General features: G+C 58.6%; 1 protein-coding gene across 9 annotated transcripts in view; it reads right to left on the bottom strand.

The window, feature by feature from the left end:
- The window catches only part of TLE3 (TLE family member 3, transcriptional corepressor), a 33,959-nt gene that overhangs the window by 5,688 nt on the left and 8,733 nt on the right, over positions 1–19,538 (bottom strand). The window contains exons 5-17 of one of the 9 annotated variants that reach the window (XM_059714512.1): positions 16,514–16,576; positions 14,824–14,919; positions 9,580–9,784; positions 7,354–7,370; positions 4,393–4,512; positions 4,063–4,113; positions 3,687–3,839; positions 3,348–3,534; positions 2,677–2,873; positions 2,035–2,111; positions 1,285–1,534; positions 930–1,177; positions 75–222 (exon numbers count right to left, since the gene is read on the bottom strand). In XM_059714512.1, coding sequence (XP_059570495.1) covers positions 75–222; positions 930–1,177; positions 1,285–1,534; positions 2,035–2,111; positions 2,677–2,873; positions 3,348–3,534; positions 3,687–3,839; positions 4,063–4,113; positions 4,393–4,512; positions 7,354–7,370; positions 9,580–9,784; positions 14,824–14,919; positions 16,514–16,576 — 1,812 coding nt within the window. Of the gene's footprint in view, positions 1–74; positions 223–929; positions 1,178–1,284; positions 1,535–2,034; positions 2,112–2,676; positions 2,874–3,347; positions 3,535–3,686; positions 3,840–4,062; positions 4,114–4,392; positions 4,513–7,353; positions 7,371–9,579; positions 9,785–14,823; positions 14,929–16,513; positions 16,577–19,538 lie in introns of all 9 variants that reach the window. The other 8 variants (XM_059714515.1, XM_059714511.1, XM_059714513.1 and 5 more) reach the window with 8 other exon arrangements.

The raw sequence follows: 19,538 nt of genomic DNA, 5'->3' as shown, positions 1-19,538 counted from the left end.
TAGATGAGCTCCTTCACAGCCCAGACCAAGGTGGTCTCCCCTCCTCTGGGGACCCCGAGACCCCCGGGGCTCACCTGGGAAGTAAAGTCATGCTGCTGGAGCTGCCTTCCTTCCCTCAGGTCCCAGGAACGCACGGTGTTGTCCAGCCCCCCCGTCCACAATTTTGTACCGTCGTGCGAGATGTCTATGCAACTCGCGCCGTCTGTGTGCCCTTGGAATTGCCTAAGGAGAAGCAATTCAACACGCCAGGGGGTCAGAAATCTCTTTTTCCTGCTCCATCCAAAGTTTAAAAGCAACAGCATGGCAGGGGCAGCAGCACTGCTAGCTGAGGGAGGCACTTGACAACATGGCTCATTGTCATCTAGCTGATGCCTGCTAATCTCTTCACTCCACACATGTTAATGACCCTCTTTTAACGGTCGTGATGCAATCCAACTAGCCTTTGTCTTGCATCGCTGCTGTCAGTTAGCTGCTTCTGGTCATGAAGCTCCCATTTCACAGCCCTGTAGCCTTTCAACTCGTTCCAGTAAAAACCTGTCTTTATTTCTGCTTCGATCTGAAACCGAGTTGCCCAGCCCTAGGTCTCTGGCCTATTAGGAAAGCTTCTAGTTGGTTCTTAACTGGAGAAAAAAGGCTGTTTTTAATGTGATAATACACTTCGCCATCTGCACCGCCTTTTCAGAAGTCTAGATCCACCCATGTACCCACCCCTCCCCTTGCCCCGAGACTGGGCTTCCTCATGTGCTGAACGCCGTGCCCGCAACAAAGATGGCACTGACTTCCCCTCTCCACCACCTGCACTTCCATAGAGTCAGAGAGAAGTAGGGCTGGAGGGACCTCCAGAGGTCACATCTAATCCAGCCCCAGCCCTGTCCAAACCACCGATCACCCCGGGGGACTCAACCACAACCGAGGGTCCCGAGCCTCACCTGACTAGCGTCTGGTTGTGGAGATCCCACACAGCGATGTTGCCGTCGCTGCAGCAGGAGAAGCAGACCTTGGCGTCAGGGCTGATGGCCAGGGCGTAGCAGGCTGGAGCGGAGGAGGTCAGTTCGGCCTTGATGCGTGGCGTCGGGGAGGCCAGGTCCCAGATGGTCAGCGTGCTGGCCTCCCCTCCCACGATCAGCGTGCGCCCGTCGGGCAGCAGCTTGCAGGAGCGGATGTAGTTATCTCTGTTCTGCGGGAGTCAGAGACGGCCTGGCCGTTACCGGGGCACTTCTCGAACCCGCCGGGGACGGTGGTCTGCTCAGCCCATGCCCGCACCGCCACCGGCCTCCAACTTACCAGGCAATCCAGCTGCGAGATGGGGCTCTTGCTGCCGGGCTGGCTGATATCCCAGATCTTCACGCACCCCTTCCCACCGGTGTACACGTGTCGGGTGGGGTTGCTAATGGTCACGGCACATACCACCTCGCCGTGGCTCAGCGTGTTGATCTGCCGGGCATGCCGTGGGATGCCGGGGCCGGCCAGGGCGTCGTGGGGAAAGGGCACCGGCTGCATCTGGCCGTCCGCGCTTACATGGAAGGAGTAGGCTCTGGGGAGGACAAGCCACAGGATCAGCCCACGGGGAAGGCTGCTGGGCTGCAAGGACGGAGCAGGGGAGACCTTCCAGCTGCAGCACAGCTCCTCTAGCGGATGCCACCGAGGGCGTGCGACCCCCGGGACAGCTCGGGGCGATGCCAGGGCGGACTCGGAGCACAGCTGGCTGCCGATGCCAAGGGAGGTGGACGAACCGAGGTCCTGCCACCTTCCCTACACCCAATGAAACAGGCTCCCCAGAGAGGTGGTAGACTCTCCATCCTTGAACCTTTTTAAGGCCTGGCTCAACAAGCCTTGGCTGGGATGATGTAGCTGGGGCTGATCCTGCTTGGAGCAGGGGGTTGCACTAGATGTGACCTCCTGAGGTCCTGTCCAACCCTCATTTTCTATGATTTGGATGAAAGAGCAGTAGGGATGTGGGGAGGGGCGAGGGGAAAGGCACGGCTCTCAGCACCGAACGCCCCGCGGGGATGGAGTTATCTAAAGGGAGCTTACGGTTTCCCGCCGGGAATGGAGCTCAGGCTGGTGGGGAGTCCGGGCGCCCGCATGGGTGGGTGGGGGTCGAAGCCGACCTGAGAGCAGACACGAGGCACGTCAGACGCCGGCCACCGCGTGAAACCCGACCGCTTCCCCCATGCACTAGCAGAGAGCGAGGCGGCTACTGTGCCGAGAGGGGACGGAAATCCAGGGATGGGGGCACCTTCCCTGGCCTGCTGGGCTGCGACAGGACACGCCGGTTGCCGCACGGGCCCCTGGACGGGCGGAGAAGTAAAAATAGGTGGCTCCGCACTGATTCGGGGGAGCTAGAGAGGAGAACCAGCCGGAGCTGCGGGACGAAGTCCCCTGAGAACAGGCTCCCGCCCCCCCCCCCGTACCCTCTAAGGAGTCCCCCCACCATGCAGTCAGCCCTTGCTCAGGTGCATTGCCCAAACCCTTCTACTTTGGGGGTGCACAGCACCAGGTTTCACAAGGGTGACCCCCTCCAGCCCCCCGACCTGGGCACTCAACAGAGTCTTGCAGCAAAGACCAGCTAGGAGCTGGTGGAGACCTGCTGCAAAGACAGCTCCCTCCCAGGCCCTGTCCCCACCCTCCCCAACGCGCGGCGGGAGCAAGAAAGGAGCTAAAAGGGCTACGTACAGCTCCAAAGCTCACCATTGGCGATCGACCGTAGGCGGCGGCGGCGGCGGCGGCGGCCGTCATTTGGGGAGGGATGTTGTGGAGCCCGGCGTAGGCTCCCGGGCTGGTGAGGGACCCGTTCATCTCGGGGTGCCCCATCATGGCAAAGGGGGCCGCGTAGGAGCCTGCTATGGAGATGGGCGTCCGCAGGGCTGACGCTGGAGGGGAACATGAGGGAGGCCACACCGGGTCAGCCCCAAGGCTGTGCAACCCGGTCTCTCGGGGTGGGGGGCAGAGAGGCGGCGAATGCAGGGGTGGGGGTGCTCCTCCAGCACCTGTCCTCCAGCTGGCCCCAGCTTCTCTCTCCCCCCCCTTGCAACCTCCAGCATTCAAAGAGATGCCGAATTTGGAGACTACAGGCCTAAGGGACCTCAACGTCCATCACAACCGCCTGCCCGGGGCCTGGTCTCTCCCCAGCGGTCAGTGCCAGAGGAAGCCTGCACTGACCAGGTGCTCCCGGTGCAGAATTGCAGCTCCCTGAAGCCAGGCAGCACGAGGGCAAAGCCTGGCACCTCCCAAAGGGCCCTGCACCCAGCACCCCCGTGCAAGACAGGCAGCCCTCCAGCCTCCTGCCATGCAAGGCTGCACGAGCCCCGAGTCAGGATCGGGGCCCTCGCTACACCAGGACTCACCCAGCGAGGCCTGGACTCCCCCCACAGCCTGGCACCGACTCCAAGGCAACCTACCCAGGGGGTCCATGCCCGTGGGCTTTCCCGGCATGGGCCGGAGGCCGGGAGTCGTGCTGGTCCCGGGCGTGGGAGCGTCGTTGCGCGGCGTGGGAGTGTTGGACTTGAGCCCCGGCGTCGACGACTTGTCATTCTGGGAAGGGGAAGGAAACGGGGAGGATGAGACCGGCAGGGCAGCGAGGCTTCTCCGAGGCCTCATCACCCCCCGGGAAAGCAGGATGGGGGTCTGCACTCGCAGCAAACCCCGGGCGCCACCCGTGTCCCTTCCCGCCACACGCCACCTACGTGGCCCAGGTCTTTCGTCTTGGACGAGGGGGTGCTACTGGAGGAAGCCACCGAGGCGGGGCTGTTTGGCGCGTCTTTCTTCAGCCCCCGGGTTTTGTCGATCCCGTTCTCTGGGGGGGTGTGGGCCGGGCTGACGCGCGGCGTGGTGGGATCCTGAGAGAGAGGGAGAAGGTGGTGAGCCTGGTCTCAAAGGGGAGCTGAGCTGAGCTGAGCTGGGGGAAGAAGGGGTCTCAGCACTGCCAGCAGCATGGGCTAACTGGCCCCAATCCTGGGAGAGAGGCCAGGAAAAGACCCAACGTGCAGCTAGGGGTTTCTTTCCACCCTGGCCCAGCTGGCGCTGCTCCAGGCCACAGCATCCCCACGCAGCCGGGCTCACCTCGTTAGAGACGTCCACCACCAGGTCGTCGCTCTTGTCACCGTCGCTGTCCTGAAATGCAGAGCAAGGAGCGATGCTATGAGAGGCGCCGGCTGTACCCTATTCCCCGGCGGGGAAAACAGCTCTCAGCCGTCCCACCTGGAGTCAAGTTAGGGCCCAAAGGGTTTGGGGACTTTCTGCCAATAGAAAGACCACCCCCCACAGAACCGCCCCCCTCTCTTGCCCCTGCAGCTTCTCAGCACGGGGCTCGTCCCCCTCCATTGGCTGGCGCTGCAAGGGGCGGGCGGGACCCCTGGTTTTCGGGCAAGGGGGCACGTGCTCACGACTCACGTATCGGCTCATGCTGTCCTTCTCCTCGGCTTTCCGCTTCTTGGAGTCGATGCTGTAGTCCGTGGAGCTCCGGTGCTTCTCGCTGGCTCTCAAGCTGTCCGACGGCGAGACAGAGTTATTCTGAAACAACACAGGGAAGGAGGGGAAAAGCAACCCTGAGGAACTGGTTTCTACTGGCCAGACATCACAGGCAGCATCTTTCAGAAACAGCGACTGCAACCTCTCTCCAACTCGTCACGATTCCCCCCACCTCGGCCCTCTCCAACTGGGAAACATTTACTGCATGGTTTATTATGAAGGCTAAGGGCATCCTGGGCTGCACTGGTAAAAGCGTTGCCCGCAGATGGAGGGCAGTGATGCTTCCTCTCTATTAGCACTGGGGAGGCCACATCTGGAGTCCTGTGTCCAGCTGTGGGCCCCCCACTATAGAAGGATATGGACACGTTGGAGAGAGGCCAGTGGAGGGCAATGAAAATGGTTGTGGGCTGGGGGACAGGACTGGTGAGGAGAGGCTGAGGAAAATGGGCTGATTTAGTCTGCAGAAGCGAAGACCGAGGGGGACTGAATAGCAGCCTTCACCTCCCTGCCGGGGGGGTTCGAAATAGGATGGAGTTGGGCTGTTCTCAGTGATGGTCATCTCAAGCTTTGAGCCATCTCGGGCTGTGATCTGCTGCATGGGGGAGGACCCTGGGGGCATCGCCAAGTCCTCAGCCAGTCTCAGGGTAAGCCATTTGAAAACAGGGAGGGAGCATTTAAAATTCTCCTTTGAAAACCCTTCAGGGAGGATGGGAATTATATAACATTTATCCAAGGAGCTGCAGCCACCGATCCATTCACCCCGACTAGCTTGTATCCGTGTCCCTGCCTCCTTGCACACGGGAGCATGGAAGTAACATGACTCAAGCACGCAAAGCCTCTCCCCCAGTACATGCAAAGGGCCGATAAAGGCCAGTCCCTTGCCAAAACCAATGGTGGAAACCCTGACCCTAGGGAAGCCTCTCCTGGGCCCTGCAGAGCCAGGATCTCATCCCAGACGTGCTCCCAAGAGTACACGTAGGAACTGCATTCTCGCCATGCCATCGAACCGTGGCCGCAGCCCCGGGCCACGTCGAGGAGCCTCGTAAAGCTCTGGGCCATTGCAATGCCACGAAGCTCACGTCCCCAGGGAGCTACAGGTCGCCGCAAAGCCCTGCAACCAGCCCATCCGCTCGCTCTTCCAAGTCTGAGCCCAGAGCTAAATGGCAGCGCGAAGCTGGAAGTTTCGAACCCCGCACGGCTCGGCCGCGGCCACGGCCCTGGCCCTGCAGAACGAGGCCGCTCCGACGTGGAGGCAATTCAATTGGCTCCTACCGGCGGCGGCAGCAACAGCCGCCATCCCTCGCCGTCGAGAGTGCCTGCCACCCCATGCTAAGCAGAAATGTTTCTAAGCTCCTCTGCTTCCCTTTCTTTTTTGCTTGAAAAGGAGAACTAAAGCAGTTCATGTTTCTCCTCCGTACCCAATAAGCAGCTTTGGATAACACCGGGGCCTTTCTTCTCAGGCAGTCATGCTGAAAAACCTTGCAGCTACCCGAGAATCATGTCAAGCATTTAGAGCCATCGATCCATTCAGCCTCCGCCTGGCATGCAGCCAAGAGACTAAATATTTTTTATTGCTCAGGCTAGGCCAGGAAAATATGAATGAATCTCGGCTCTGATTATCGTGCGCATTAAATCCCCGGTGGGGATTTTTTTTTTTTTTTTTTTTTTTTTTAATACACACATATATATATATTATGTATATATAGGAAACGTTTCTCTCATGTAGAAACCCACCCCCCTTTACTGCTCTAGAGGATCCTAACAAGCAGGTTAATGATGGACAACCCTCCTCTCCCTCCCACCACCCCCCTTTTAAATGGCACTTTTATTTCCATCTGCATTTGACTCTCAAAAGGCCCATTTGTGGCCTCTGCGCTGTGAAAGTCGGCTCTACACGGATGACAGGAAATCACTGCAAAGTGAAGACTCAACTGTTTTTTGTCCTGCCAGCTTTTCTTTTAAACAGAAAGCATTGTGTACCTTGGGCTACGGCCCAAAAAGCAGGGTGGCGGGGGGAAGGGAGATGGTTGAAGCTGGTAGGATGCAAGGGATGCTGGCTTGGGAAGAGGGAGGCTTTTTAAAACAAATAAAGGGGTGGGGAGGGGGAGCTCTCAGTCTCTGCCCTGCAAAAATCTTCCCTTTACACTTACAAGGGGTTGGTTTTTTTCCTCCCTTTTGCTCAGCACCAGATTGCATCTTTAAGATGCAATGAGGACTAAACATGGCCATTAATGCATAGTTGTCTGGGGGTGGGGAGAGGAAAAGCACTGCTCGAGGCAACAATTGGCCCCACCATTGCTATTTAGATGGTTAGTTAACTGCTTGACCTTCCAAGTCCTACTTAACACAATGTAATAGGCAAAGCCATCCCGACAGATTAGATGACCCAAGATAATAGAACAGTGATCAGGAATAAAATAGCTTTCCTAATCGCCGCAAGGATTTTTATCCCTCCAGACCTGACTGCGCTCATTCACCACGCTTAGTCAATTGAAACCGAATCTTCAACTCAGCTGCCATCAAAAAAAGATTTAAAACCAAGCTTGCGGAGAGCGCAGGCACCGGCAGAAACACGCGTGCTTGTGTTTTGTGCCACCAAACCCATGCACACGCACAAACACACACACGCCGCTTGCACTAACGCACCCACCCACCCGCACCAGCTGGCTTTGCTTTTCTTCCCACCCTCCTCCCCCTTTTTTTTGTTTTGTTTAAACAGTTTGTCCAGCCGAGATCATTTAGGAGACTGAACCTGGAAGCCTGTGCTGAAAAACAATAGATAAAGGAAAAGAGCACAGAGATCAGATGCCGAGATTAAAATAAAAAAAACAAAACACAACCCAAAATGAAACAAAAAAAATAAAATCATACACCGGTACTTACTGCGCTGGAGTCGCGCTCTTTTGGGAACAGGGCCCGGGTGAGAGGCAGGGTCACAGCCAAGAGAAAGAGAAGACAGAAAAATAAAACACGTTCAAATAAGTCTTAAAAATAGAAAACCAACCTCGCCGCTCCCCGTCACGTAGGGACGTCTGGCTTTGCTCAATCAAAGCCGAGCTGGTGCTTTTCATCTTCGTTTTAAAATTAATTTCCCTTGTCCCGCTACCTACCCCCCCCTTGTTGTCAAAGGGAATTAGATGGCAAAATAAACAGCGAACAGGGGAAATGCGCTGCAATACAAAAGGAAATGGCAGGCACCTAAAGTATTCACACGCTCCGAGCCGAGCCATAAATCCGGGAGAAGTTATTGACCGTCCCGGCCGCCCTGCTTTGTGGGACTACAAAGACCTGCTTTGCTACACGGAGGGGATGCGGTCAGGCCGGCGGTTTCGTTATTCATTTCTACCTAAACGGGCCTGTTTTCCCTTGGATCGCTGGCAATTGAAACCCAAAAAGAAGAAATGAAATGCAATTTGATAAGGGCTTGCAACCATTTCTCCGAGGGAGGGCACAACCATGGGATTGCCTAGGTTGCTTGAGAAGCTGGAAGGTCAAGGGGGGGGGGATGAAATTCAGGGTCTGGAAAAATGAAGGCAACCACTGTGTATGGAAGCAGCACAAGTTTTCCTTCCTCTTATTTCTTATAGTGATTGGAAACCAAGGATGCTGGCAGGGAGTGTCGCTGGCTTTGGCGCACGTGCAGCATCGGATGAAGTGAGCGCAAGCTTGCAAAAGCTTATGCATCTCCATAAGGTGCATCTCTACCCTGCCTCCCGCACCTGGGAGAGCCACCGAGCCGATTTCTGACGGCGAAAGAGGGGGCTGTCTGGACCACACAGCTCTGGCAGTCCTAACTTGCCACATCTATGGCCAACCCTACCATGTCATGTCTGGCTTCTCCCCGCCATGGTGCACGGCCCCATGAAGGTGCTTTTCCAAGGGAAGTGGAGCCTGCATGGTGGTGCTGTCCAAGCCCATGGCACTTGACACGAGCGAGCCATGGGGAAAGGCCTGGACATGCAATACCCTAAAGGGGCAAGGGAGGGTATCAGGCACCCTGTAAAACTGAACCCTGCTCCGATTCCCCGCCCCGCCTCAGGATGGTATTTCACTTGCCCCTTGGCTATGCCTGCCCTGCGCCATCCCCACCATCCCCGACCCAGCCCCTCGCCTGGGGGACCTGTGGGAGAAGACAGCCTGGGCTGCTCTCGCCCTCTCTACCATTCATCTTCCCACTCCTGGGCCCCCACAGGGTAGGAAACATTAAAAAAGCCCCCATTCATTGTGGGGTGTGTTCTCCAGCATCTGGCTTTTCACACCCTGCTACACCTGTGAATTAAAGCTGGAGCAAAACCAGCTATAAAGTCACTGCACACTTTCCAGCTCTAACTCTTTTTAATTTTCCAGGTTAATGGCAGCCCTGGGCAGCATTAGTAGGAGCGGTGCCAGCATATTGTGGGAAGTGATTCTTCCCCTTTGTTCAGCACTGGGGAGGCCACATCTGGAGTCCTGTGTCCAGCTGTGGGCCCTCACTGCAGAAAGGATGTTGGGAAGGAAGTTGAGGTTGGATATTAGGGGAAACACTCACAAGGAGGGTGGTGAAGCACTGGGACAGGTTACCCAGAGGGGCAGTGGGGTCTCCATCCTTGGAGGTTTTAAAGACCCGGGTAGATAAAGCCTTGTCTGGGATGATGTAGTTGGGGCTGGTCCTGCTTTGAGCAGGGGTTGGACTGGATGTGACCTCCCGAACTCCCTTCCAGCTCCATCATTTTCTATGATTCAAACTTCAGAGCTGGTTGGACCCGTTTATGGCGTGGCAGTAACTTTGCACGTATAGCCGGTCTAAATTAACTGAGCAATTAACAACCGGCGAATTGCATAATACATGCAACACAGAGAGGGGATTTTACAGTGCGGCCTCTCTTCCTGGTTTAGTCCTGCCAGGCTTAGCCGCGGGGACGGGGAGCAGCTCCAAGGACCCCCCACACCCTACCCACATTGCAGCAGGCTGAGGCAGGATCAGGGCATGGGGTCCCATCAGGGCCCAGGCTAGAGGGCTGCATTGTGGAGCTCTCTCCAAGAGAAGGTACAAATGCCCCCAAAATGCCCCGGCGAGGGCAGAAGGGAGCAGGGGGCAGCCCCGAGGAGCGGTGGGGGCTCGGGTCTCACCTCTGTGATCCAGGTCGTGATGGTTCTTCTCGTCTTTGACGGTCAAGTGCGCCTGGCTGCCGAGAGCGCCGAGCGCCAGCAGCCCCGAGCTGCTCCCGGAGACGGGGGGGATCCCTGGAGGCTGCAGGCCGGAGGGGTGAGGTGGCAGCTGGACCGGGGGCCCGTGAGCGGCGTGAGAGAGGTGCTGTGCCTGGAGCTGCTGTTGCTGCAATACAACCAGCGGTAAGGCGGGTGGCAGGAAGGGGAGCGCCAGGCCGCGGGGACGGCCGGGCTTGCGCCGCGCCGGAAACAAAAGGGGTGACGCGGGGTCGCCACGCCGGGCCCCGCGGCCTGAAAGGAGAAGGGGCGTTAGCGAGTCCCGCGCGCCGGCAGCAGCTCTGGGGGCTCAGGGAGGGAGCGCACGCTGCAAGGCTCCCCCCATGGCAAGCCCGGGACCCAGAGCCAGGCGGCCCCGTCCTGTGCCCACCCAGCCGGCCGGGCTCCCTCCTTGAAAGACACAGTCTGGGGCACGCCAGGTGGACGAGCATGGCTGGGGAGGTGCCCAACACTCATAACGCCATGCACACACAAACACACGCGTGCACGCTGCTGTTTCGAGCGCTGAGCCACCCTCCGCTCCACAAAGCCAGCAGGACCCAGCCCAGCCCCCTGGGAGCCAGATGCCAGTGGCCAAGCTCTGCAAGCCCTGCATCCTACCCAGAGGTGGCCCGAGCTTTGCGGCACAGCTGGGTAACGTGGCTGCCAAGCGTTTGGACCACGGGGAGGTGGGTGTCTGGGATGGGAGACCTCTTTGCTGGCCGCAGGGCAGGCTCCAGGATGCGGGAGACGGGGGCGCCACGGCCCTGCTACAGCTCCTCGCACCCGGGACAGGGCAGGCTTTAAAGCAGGGACAGAGCCACGCTGCAGCCTGCCTCGGTGCTGCGGGCACTGGCTGGCCCTGCCAGCATCCGTGGGCAGAGCTGGATTAAGCATGCGTGCTGGGAAGGCCGAGACAGCTGTCCCCGGGTGCATCAGCAGCGGGGCAGGGCATGAGGGCTCAGGCATGCAGACAGGCTCGCTGCCACGGCACATCCCACTCCCGCAGAGGAGGGAACAGGGCTGCCGGCAGATCAGGGCGTCCTGTCCCCTCCGCAGAGGAGGGGCACATGCTAACAAGCAAGACACAACGAGCTGACGTGTTTACTGCCCGCAGCTTGCCCGTAACGAGCATGGACGCAAGCCACGGGCAGCGCCGGCCAGGCCAGTAATTGGATCTGAGCACCGTCCCTGCTCCCCCCCAGGGCGCTTTGGAAGCTGCCTGGCCCAGCTGGCCCTGACACGGACCGGTTTGCCCATGGCCAGCTGGAAAAAGAAGAAATCAGGGCAAGAAAGGAGGGTGGGGGTGGAGAAAAAAAACAGGGCCCTTGCCCCCCTGTTGCAAATGCACGCAAGCAGCAAGGAGCTGGTGCCGAGTCCCAGCCAGTGCATGGCCAAGTCCCTGCTCTGGGGCTTTCCAGGGGATCTCGGTGCACAACCGGTGTCGGCGCTGCCGTGCAAAGGGGTGGGGAAAACCACGCAGCCAGCGGTCTCCTTGGATCCTGGATGTGGTCATTTGGATGTGCTGGAAGCCTGCCCGATCCCAGGGACCCCCCCCGGCAGCTTGTGGAGCCCACCAGCGCTCCCCCAGGTCTGGCCCTGCCCTTGCTTCCAGCTCAGGGGGGGCTCACAGCACACACAAGGGCTGGGATTCAGCACTGACAGCTCCACGCTGCCGGGTCTGGACGCGAGGGTCCCCCTGCCCCGGGGCAGCCAGGGTGCACGGGGGCAGAGGGATGCCATCCTGCCACGCGGCTGCACACACAGAGCTCCTCCTAGGGCCGGGGTGAATGGGGATGTGAGCACCCAGCGGAGATGGCAGGATGCTCTGCATCTCCAGCAGCCCCTGGGGCTGTGTAACAGCCCCAACTCCTTCCCTTTTGCCATCCTCCTGCAATTCCCACATACAAGAAAATGAGCTCTAGGACAGGTGTCACCCTTCGCAGCGTGCGGATGCTTCAGGCATGCAAACAAGGAAGGAGGAAGCAGAAATCCTCACCCAAACCAACCAAGCCCCCAGACTCCCCTCCAGCCTGATCCCTGCGTGTTGGGACCACACGTGTGCAGGGCAAGCAGTGTGGGGCTGGAGCCTGCCCATCCCACCCAGAGCCCCCCAGGGAGCCCTGCACAGTCTGGATACGCACTTGGATAAGACATGCTTGACCCTGCCTCGGGCAGGGGGCTGGGTAGATGCGAGCTCCCCGGGGCTCGGCCAGCAGGCAGCGATCCCAGCACCTCCAGCCACCCCTGAACCCAGATCCACCTGGCTCATGCAGCCAACTGCTTGCCTAGAAACCTCCGCCCCGGGGAAGCAGAGAGACCAGCTCCAAGGCGTGCAGTCTCATCGTGCTTTACGCTCCCCCCGGGGACGGCACGAGCCTGGGGTTGTGAGCAGCAGAGCAATAGGAAGGGCGTTTTCACAGGGATAACTTTAGCCAGGCACTCACTGCCTGGACACGTGAGGCTACTTTGCAGCGCTGCCTCCTCCGGCAGCTTGGGGTTAGCCTCTGCCTGCTCTGAAACTAGCACCTGGAGGAGGTGCGAGGGGCGGGGGCCACAGCTCACACCCACGGCTGCAGCTGAGGGCCCAGGTGCACGGGGGCTGTGGTTGCTGCTCTAACCCCTCGCCTCCGCTGCCGTGCTCCTGCGAACGCCTACTGCTGTCTGCACAGGGCAAGCCACGTGCCGGGGGTGGCCTCCATCTGGAAGCCAGGCCAGAAGCCATCACCCTGCCGTGGTGGGGATGGCTTGTGGGGGGGAGATGGGCACAGGATCCAGGCACTAGGGTATTAAACCTCTCCTGGCAGTGATGCCTGGGCTTAAAATACCAACACTGACCCCCCAGCTTGGCCGGGGGGGGGCAGCAGGATGGGGCGCAGGGTCCAGGGCGGCCCCACAGCTCGCCTGGCTGCAGGTCCCATCATCTCCCTGCATCGCTACACAATCCTCGGGCTGATTTCCACTTGATGTGCTGCTTGCTCTCCTCTCCTAGTGCTGTCCCATGTCAGCTCAGCCCTTACTTCCAAGGGATCCCAACTCCCCTAGACCCTGGGGAAGCACACATGAGACCCCCACCCTGCCCCGCTGCATGGCTGGTCATTGCCCCCGCGCTGCGGTGGGTCACCCCATACCCTCAGCTATTGCAGTGGGAACGGTTTGCCTAGCGATGGGTAAATTCCCCGTCCCGGGAAAACCTTTAGGTCCAACTCAGCTCGTGCAAAACCACCAGCCGTCAGCGGCGACATTCACAGCCCTGCATTTTGACCTAAAGTGGCCAAAAAGTCCAAGAAGCCCCAAGTGGGAGCCAATGCAGCTACAGCAGGGCTCAGCAGCTTCTCTCCCAACCCCAGACCTCTCACGCCTGCTCGACCACCCCGGGAACCAGCAATGAAGCTGAGCAAAGGGTGCTCAGCCCCTTGGCTTGGTGCACGCTGGCCATCCTGGCTCTCGCAGCCATGCCGTGTTCCCCGAACCAAGGCCCGAGCTGGCTGGAGATGCCCAGACCCACGGACGCTGCACCACAGGGATGCCTGGGGTCGTGCAGGGCGGGAGAGCTTCCCCGACACTGGGGAGCCCAGCGAGGCCGGTGGCAGAGGCCGAGGGCTTTTAATTGGATTATGCACACGGCGCTCCGTGCCTTTGTTCCCCGATTTCGCGGTTCACCGCTCGCGTTACATTTCCAGTCGTCCAATCGCTGCCAGCGCTAGACCCCAACCACCAAGGGCTCCATTGCACAGAGGACCTGCAAGAGGCTGGACACGCACCGCTCGTCCAGGGGGCATCCAAACCCACCTTGCCCGGCCCGGTGCCCCCTAGACAGGACGGAGAAGCAGCTCAAAGCAACCCCTTTCCTCTCCCCCACATTTTCATGCACACATGCAGCAACTTTCAGGGAGCCGGCGCAGTGCCGTCCGGCCACCGCACCCCCAGTGCATGTAGCTTCATCCTACAACTTTCATCGACTTGAGAAGGCACTGGGAACCTCCACTCGTTCCCCCAAAGCGCCAGATAACCACGACAAAGAGCACACCCACACATGCACACGCATTCACACCAGGCTGGGAACAGGACACGGGGACAACGGTGACATAGGTTGTTTGGGAAGGAAGCGAGGAGGAGCCCGGCTTGGCCTTGCTTCATCATTGCTCTCTGTGCAAACAGGACGGGGCATGCTACTGAGCTCTTCCGTGTCCCGCTGGGATTCGGAATCAGTAATGCTGTATTTTCCCCCACGTACAACACACACCTGTTGTGCAAAAATAGCTGCCGGAAATGGGACTGCGCTTGATATGTCAAATAATACGGTAAGAGCCGTTTCTGCCACAAGAGAGGAGGACAGGGCGAGCAGACTCAGCTCCCTCGCTGCTGCAGCTCAGCAACTAAATACAAGGAGCGACCTTTAGTTTTCCCCTCATTCAGAAACACGGATAGCATTTTACTCCAGGGCGTGTTGTAGATGAGGAAATACAGTACCCTCCCCAGGCCTATTCTGGGACTTCACCCCAAGGAGAGCTTGCATCCAGCGCGCCACGTGACGTCGCTCGGTCACGGCGAAAAGACCGCTCGTCTTTTAAAGACTCAGGCGTGCGTCAGTAAAAGGGGCTGTAAGGTTTGCGCGAGCAACTCAATGCATGGATCACCGACTCCACCCAGGCCACAGCACATCACGGCAACAATACAAACAGAGACGGCCCTGCTCTCAGGCAGCTGGAAGAAGGGCTCCCGTCACCATGCCTGCTAGATAGACCCCTTCCCCATCGTCATTTAGGGGTCCCTACCTTGCCCCTTTTACCCGATTTGCAGAGCCGAGTGCTCATATTTGAGGGGGGTGGGATATGGGGTCACCCCGTGCTTCCCCCTCCCCGTGGCTCAGCTCTTTGGCAGCAATGAGAACGGTTTCTCCACCCCCTGCGCTGCCGGAGCCCAGCTCTGCTACCAGCAACAAGGCTGAGCACGATGCATGCAGGATCAGGGCCCTCGCCAACCCGGCTCAGAGAGATGCCCTCCCTGCCTCCAACCATGCATGGCCGGGGGTTGCCTGGAGCCCTTGGGCAGTGACTACGAGCCCCGAAAGGGAGGCCTCATGCTAGCTGCTCTTCTTCCAAACCACCTAAGTGCAGGGTTGCCTCTGGCCATGGTAAATGATAGGAATAAAAGGGGTATACACACGGTGAGAGGCAGATTGGGAAGTCCACGTACCCCGATGATAGCATTCAGCTCGGTCATCGTCACCTGCTTGGCGCGCTCAACAGCCTGGGCCACCTGCTGTTGGTGCTGGGGACAAGGACCAAGCCCCATTACAGTGAAAAGCAGCTCTGGGCAGGACCCGCTGCATCTGGACAGCCCTGGCCAGGCAGGGAGGGGAGCAGGACCAGGACCAGACTGCACATATGCAAGGCCTGGGCCCCTCTGCTATCAGCAGCACGGGACTGGGTGAACCCAGCGCAGAGCAGGGCGTGAGCACTGGGTGCACGCCCAGCTCCCTTGCACGTCTGCCACCGTGCCTGGCCGGGGCCTCACTACGCCCATCTCTGCCGAGCGGGGATGTCCAGTCCCGCCAGCGGGCAGCGGTTCCCAGCCTGGCTGCTGCAGCACCCTGGGGTGTCTCGGGATCCTTTCAGTGCTAGCTGTGCACCCCCTATCGGGTGGGCGCAAAGATAAACCCAGCAGTGTCAAATACAACTCCAGAGTGTTAAAGTGGAAAGGATTTGGGGGCTGGGTCATAGGATTTGAGGAGAGGCGGAAGGAATGGGGCTGATTGAGTCTGCAGAAGAGAAGACCAAGGGGGATTGAATAGCAGCCTTCACCTCCCTGCAGGGGGGCTGCAAAGAGGACGGAGCTGGGCTGCTCTCAGTGGGGGCAGAACAAAAGCAATGGGCACAAGCTGCTGCAGGTTGGATATTAGGAAAAAAACTCTCACAAGGAGGGTAGTAAAGCACTGGACCAGGCTCCCCAGAGAGGCTAAGGAGTCTCCATCCTTGTTCATAGATTGCAAGGGGCTGGAAGGGTCCTCGGGGGGTCATCGGGTCCAGCCCCTCTGCACCAGGCAGGAAAGACAACTGGGAGCCAGGTGACCGTCCAGTCTCCATCCTTGGAGGTTTTCAAGACCTGTCTAGATAGAGCCCTGGCTGGGATGATGTAGTTGGGGCTGGTCCTGCTCGGAGCAGGGGGTCGGACTAGATGCGACCTCCCAAAATCCCTTCCAGCCCTTGTTTTCTGACTCTATGAAAAGTATTTTGAGCTGCTGTGGGCTTGCTGAGGCCTTTGCACCAGAAGGACAGCTCTAGTATTCATATCTAGTCAAAAAACAAGTGAAAACAAAGAGCCGGTGTTTTCTGAGGGGGTCCTCAGAGTCTGAAAAGGTTGAAATCCATTGATTTATATATAGGCTCCAAGCCCCCTCGGAAAACGCCACCTCTGAGGACCTCAACTTGGTTTTTGACCCAGAAAAATCCTAGAGCAATTCTCTCACCGCAAAAAACTCAGGGCCCGCAGCAGGGCAAGGCGTTTGTGACACTCTGGGTTCGTTCTTGAACCCTCTGGGTGTATCCTGCGTCTCGGGTGGGTTTGCCCACCTCCCTGTGGCACCCTTAGAAGGATCTCGTGGCACCCCAGGTGCTGCAATACCTGCCCGAGACTCCCCGCCATGCAACACGCCAACGGCTCCCCCAGCCCGAGACCATTTCCACTTGTCTGCCAGGCTGCATCTGACCCCGGTGTCAGCCATGCACCATCCAGCTGGCATAGGCCAGCGCTGCCCGCGCCGCCTTCCCAGGGCGCTGCCCTCCGCATCCACAGGCCACGCACGCAGACAGGATGAAGCCCCCTCCCCTCGCCCGCAGCACGAAGACGCTCTCACCTCTTGCGACAGGAACGGCATGATCTGAGCCAGGATCGTGTTCAGCCTTTTCGCGATTTCCGTCTGCAAAAGGACAAGACGACAGCAGTGAGCGGCAGGGACCGGCAAGTGCGGACAAGCAACAAGCACGCGAAGGCTGCGGGGCAGCGCTGAGCACTGCTAGGGGGACTTCCCGCGGCAAGGAGAAATCATTCGCAATGCTGCCCTGCCATGCAACCGGTGCCCCCCAGTCCCGACCCGCTGCCCCCAGCCCTGCCGGCCCTCGCACGACACAAGGAGCCCATTGAAAGAAAACAAGCGCACGCTCTCTACTCAAGCCTGAGCACAAGTGCAAGGAAAGTTTTCCCATCCCAGCAACTCAGTGGTGCAAAGAAGACCTGGACACACAGCCCCCAGACCTAATCTGCACGTTTTATAGTTGTGATGAAGACAGGGGAAACCCCCCGAAAAGCCCGAGTGCTTCGACTCAAATGAGCTGGGGTCTGTGTTAAAAAAAAGCCCTGAGCGGTGTTGGCTGCAGCTCGGCACTCCCATCGGCCTCCTCTTAAATCAACGAGCCCGCGATAATTTGACCAATGCAAGCTTGGAGCGGTTTATAGGTGAGCCACAAAGCCTGGGTGCCACGTGGAGTTGGGAGCCTTGCTCATTTATCCAAGCCACAAGACCCTAATTGCCCAGCTGTCTCTCGGTTCACCCATGCTCCAATTTGGTGCTTGTCTTCCTTTTCAGCTATTGCTTTACACGAAGGGGAGCTCTGAAGACCATCAACTTGGCGGTCCAAGAGTTCACAAGTCCTTTGGAGGAGTCGGAGCAGGATTGACCTCGTTCAGGGGATTCCTCTAAATATCGCATTTCTCTGCGGGTCTTCGAAGGCGACCCCAAACTCCCCGCAGCTCTGCGCTACCGGCAAGAGGTCCTGATCTGCAGGCCAAGGGAGCTAGCAGCTCTGACATCCATGCTCATAATGCTGCGGATCAGATGCACGTGTGCACGGAGCTGCCTTTGCAACACGCGTGGATGCGAGAGCTGCCACGGACAGGGTCAGACCTAGGTCCGTCTTGCCCGGTCTCCCATGGCAGAGCGTGGATGTGGAAAGGGAGAGTCACCTGGGTCCCTGGGCTCCCCCAAAACACCTCTTCTTCACATGGGGGAGGGAGAAAGAGGGAGCCCTGGACTCCCAAGGTTCGTGTCAGGCCTCACCCATGCAGCCCAGATCCCATGCCCGCACGGCCTGAACATGATCACTACAGGGGGATGTCGTGGAGAAGGAGCTGGCTTTCCCCCATCTCCCAAATGCACAACTGCCAACAGGAGCAAGGGCCACAACCTCCGAATCGGACCTTCCTAGAGCTTCAATGCTGGAGACTGCAAGTGAGAGAGGAGCGGGGAAAACCCGGTGATCAGACCCAGCTCGCTCTCCCTCCCAGCCTCCACTCTCTGCTGTGATGCAATACAGGAGGAGACGGAGCGAGGGTCTGACCCGGTCCACGGCAGGTCTTACGCTCTTATATATTCTTAATATACAATTCTTATATGCTCCATGAAGACGACCAAGTCTTCAGGCTGAAATACTAGACCAGGAGACAACGGCACCGCAGCCAGGGGCTGATGAATGGACTAGCAAAGACCACGGCGGCAGACTCGGGCTCTTGAAACCTCTGCCATCTCCCTGCAGGCCTCTCTGGAAAGGGAGGAAGAGGATGGGACAACCTGGGGACTGCCCTCGAGAAGGTCCCGACAGCTGCAATTGCACATCATTTCAGTCTTTGCAAACGCACACAACCCACTCATGCATTTATTTTTTAGCCTTGCTATTTTGAATTTCTAATTGCTGCCATTGCTCTCTGTAGCCAGGAGAGACTAGACGAGCTTTCAGGCACCCACCACCTCCGGGTCACCGAGGAAAGGCATTCAGTCGGTCCAATAAAAGACAGACATCACTCCCAAAGCCCCCTTGCTTCTCACATATTCCCAGGACCGACGTGGCTGCCAACCGTACCCAAGCCATTAGTGACGCTTCGAAAAGACCCCCACCCACTGCTCAGCTTACACGAGACGCTCCCAGCACCCACGCAAGTCAGAGGACGTCACTGCCTGATTATTTTAAGTTGGCAACCTCAAAAAAGTTGCTTCATTTTCACGCCTGCAAACACGAGGCTGGGCCCAGCACCCCCGAGCGGCGAGCAGGTCGCTCCAACCCAGCCACGACGGGTCCTGCCGTAGCCCAGCTGCCCGGGGCGCTGCGCAAGCCCGACCGACAGCTCCCGTCTCCCGGAAAGCAAGGCTGCGTAGCCCCTAATTCGTCAGCGAGTTCGCACGGGCTGTTTCAGATGACTCGGTTGAAAGCATTCAACGCGTCTCACCCAGGGAAACCGAGTCACTTTGCAAACTCTGAAGGCTCGTGGGGGGCGAGGAAGAACGAGGGCACTCTGGGAGCAAAGAGGCCACTGAAATGTAAGCAACTAGAGCTGCTAAATTTGGGCTCTCCATTGCCTCGAGCCCAGACCCGGCTGCTAGAGCGATGCCACAGACACAGAGCCCCGTGCATTTTGCAGAGACGCACACGACAAAGCAAGCCAGGAACACCGGACAGCCATCTCGACGGGAACCTGGCACGGACGGGGCAGGCATTTCTCTACAGCCCTGCGGGTACCAACCACGTGGCACGGGCACCGCCGACCTCCCCAATTGCTCCGTGATAGGTAAGCCTCTTTAGAGGCCCTTTTAGCATTGACATATCGATCAAATTATATATAACTACAACGCCATTAAAAATGCATGCCTCCAAATGAAGCCTATTGAATTCTTGATGCGACCGCCGCTAAACGTATTGCTCTTTTCCGTGTGATTACTTCTCCGCTGGCTTCCCCCCTCCCGCCTGGCTCGCCGTAACCCACCCTGCAGTGCCGGGTCCTCACGTGACGCGGGAACAATGGCTCGTTGCAGCCAGAACGGCCCCTGCGAGCAGCAAAAGCCCCCGGCATATTTATGGGGTCAGCTCCACGCAAAGTTTCAGACCCGTCGT

This window comes from Alligator mississippiensis, chromosome 11 (genome assembly GCF_030867095.1).
Source record: "Alligator mississippiensis isolate rAllMis1 chromosome 11, rAllMis1, whole genome shotgun sequence".
NCBI classification, from domain to species: domain Eukaryota; kingdom Metazoa; phylum Chordata; order Crocodylia; family Alligatoridae; genus Alligator; species Alligator mississippiensis.
The sequence above is the reverse complement of the archived record's forward strand: the minus strand, read 5'-3'. Positions and strand labels throughout refer to the sequence as shown.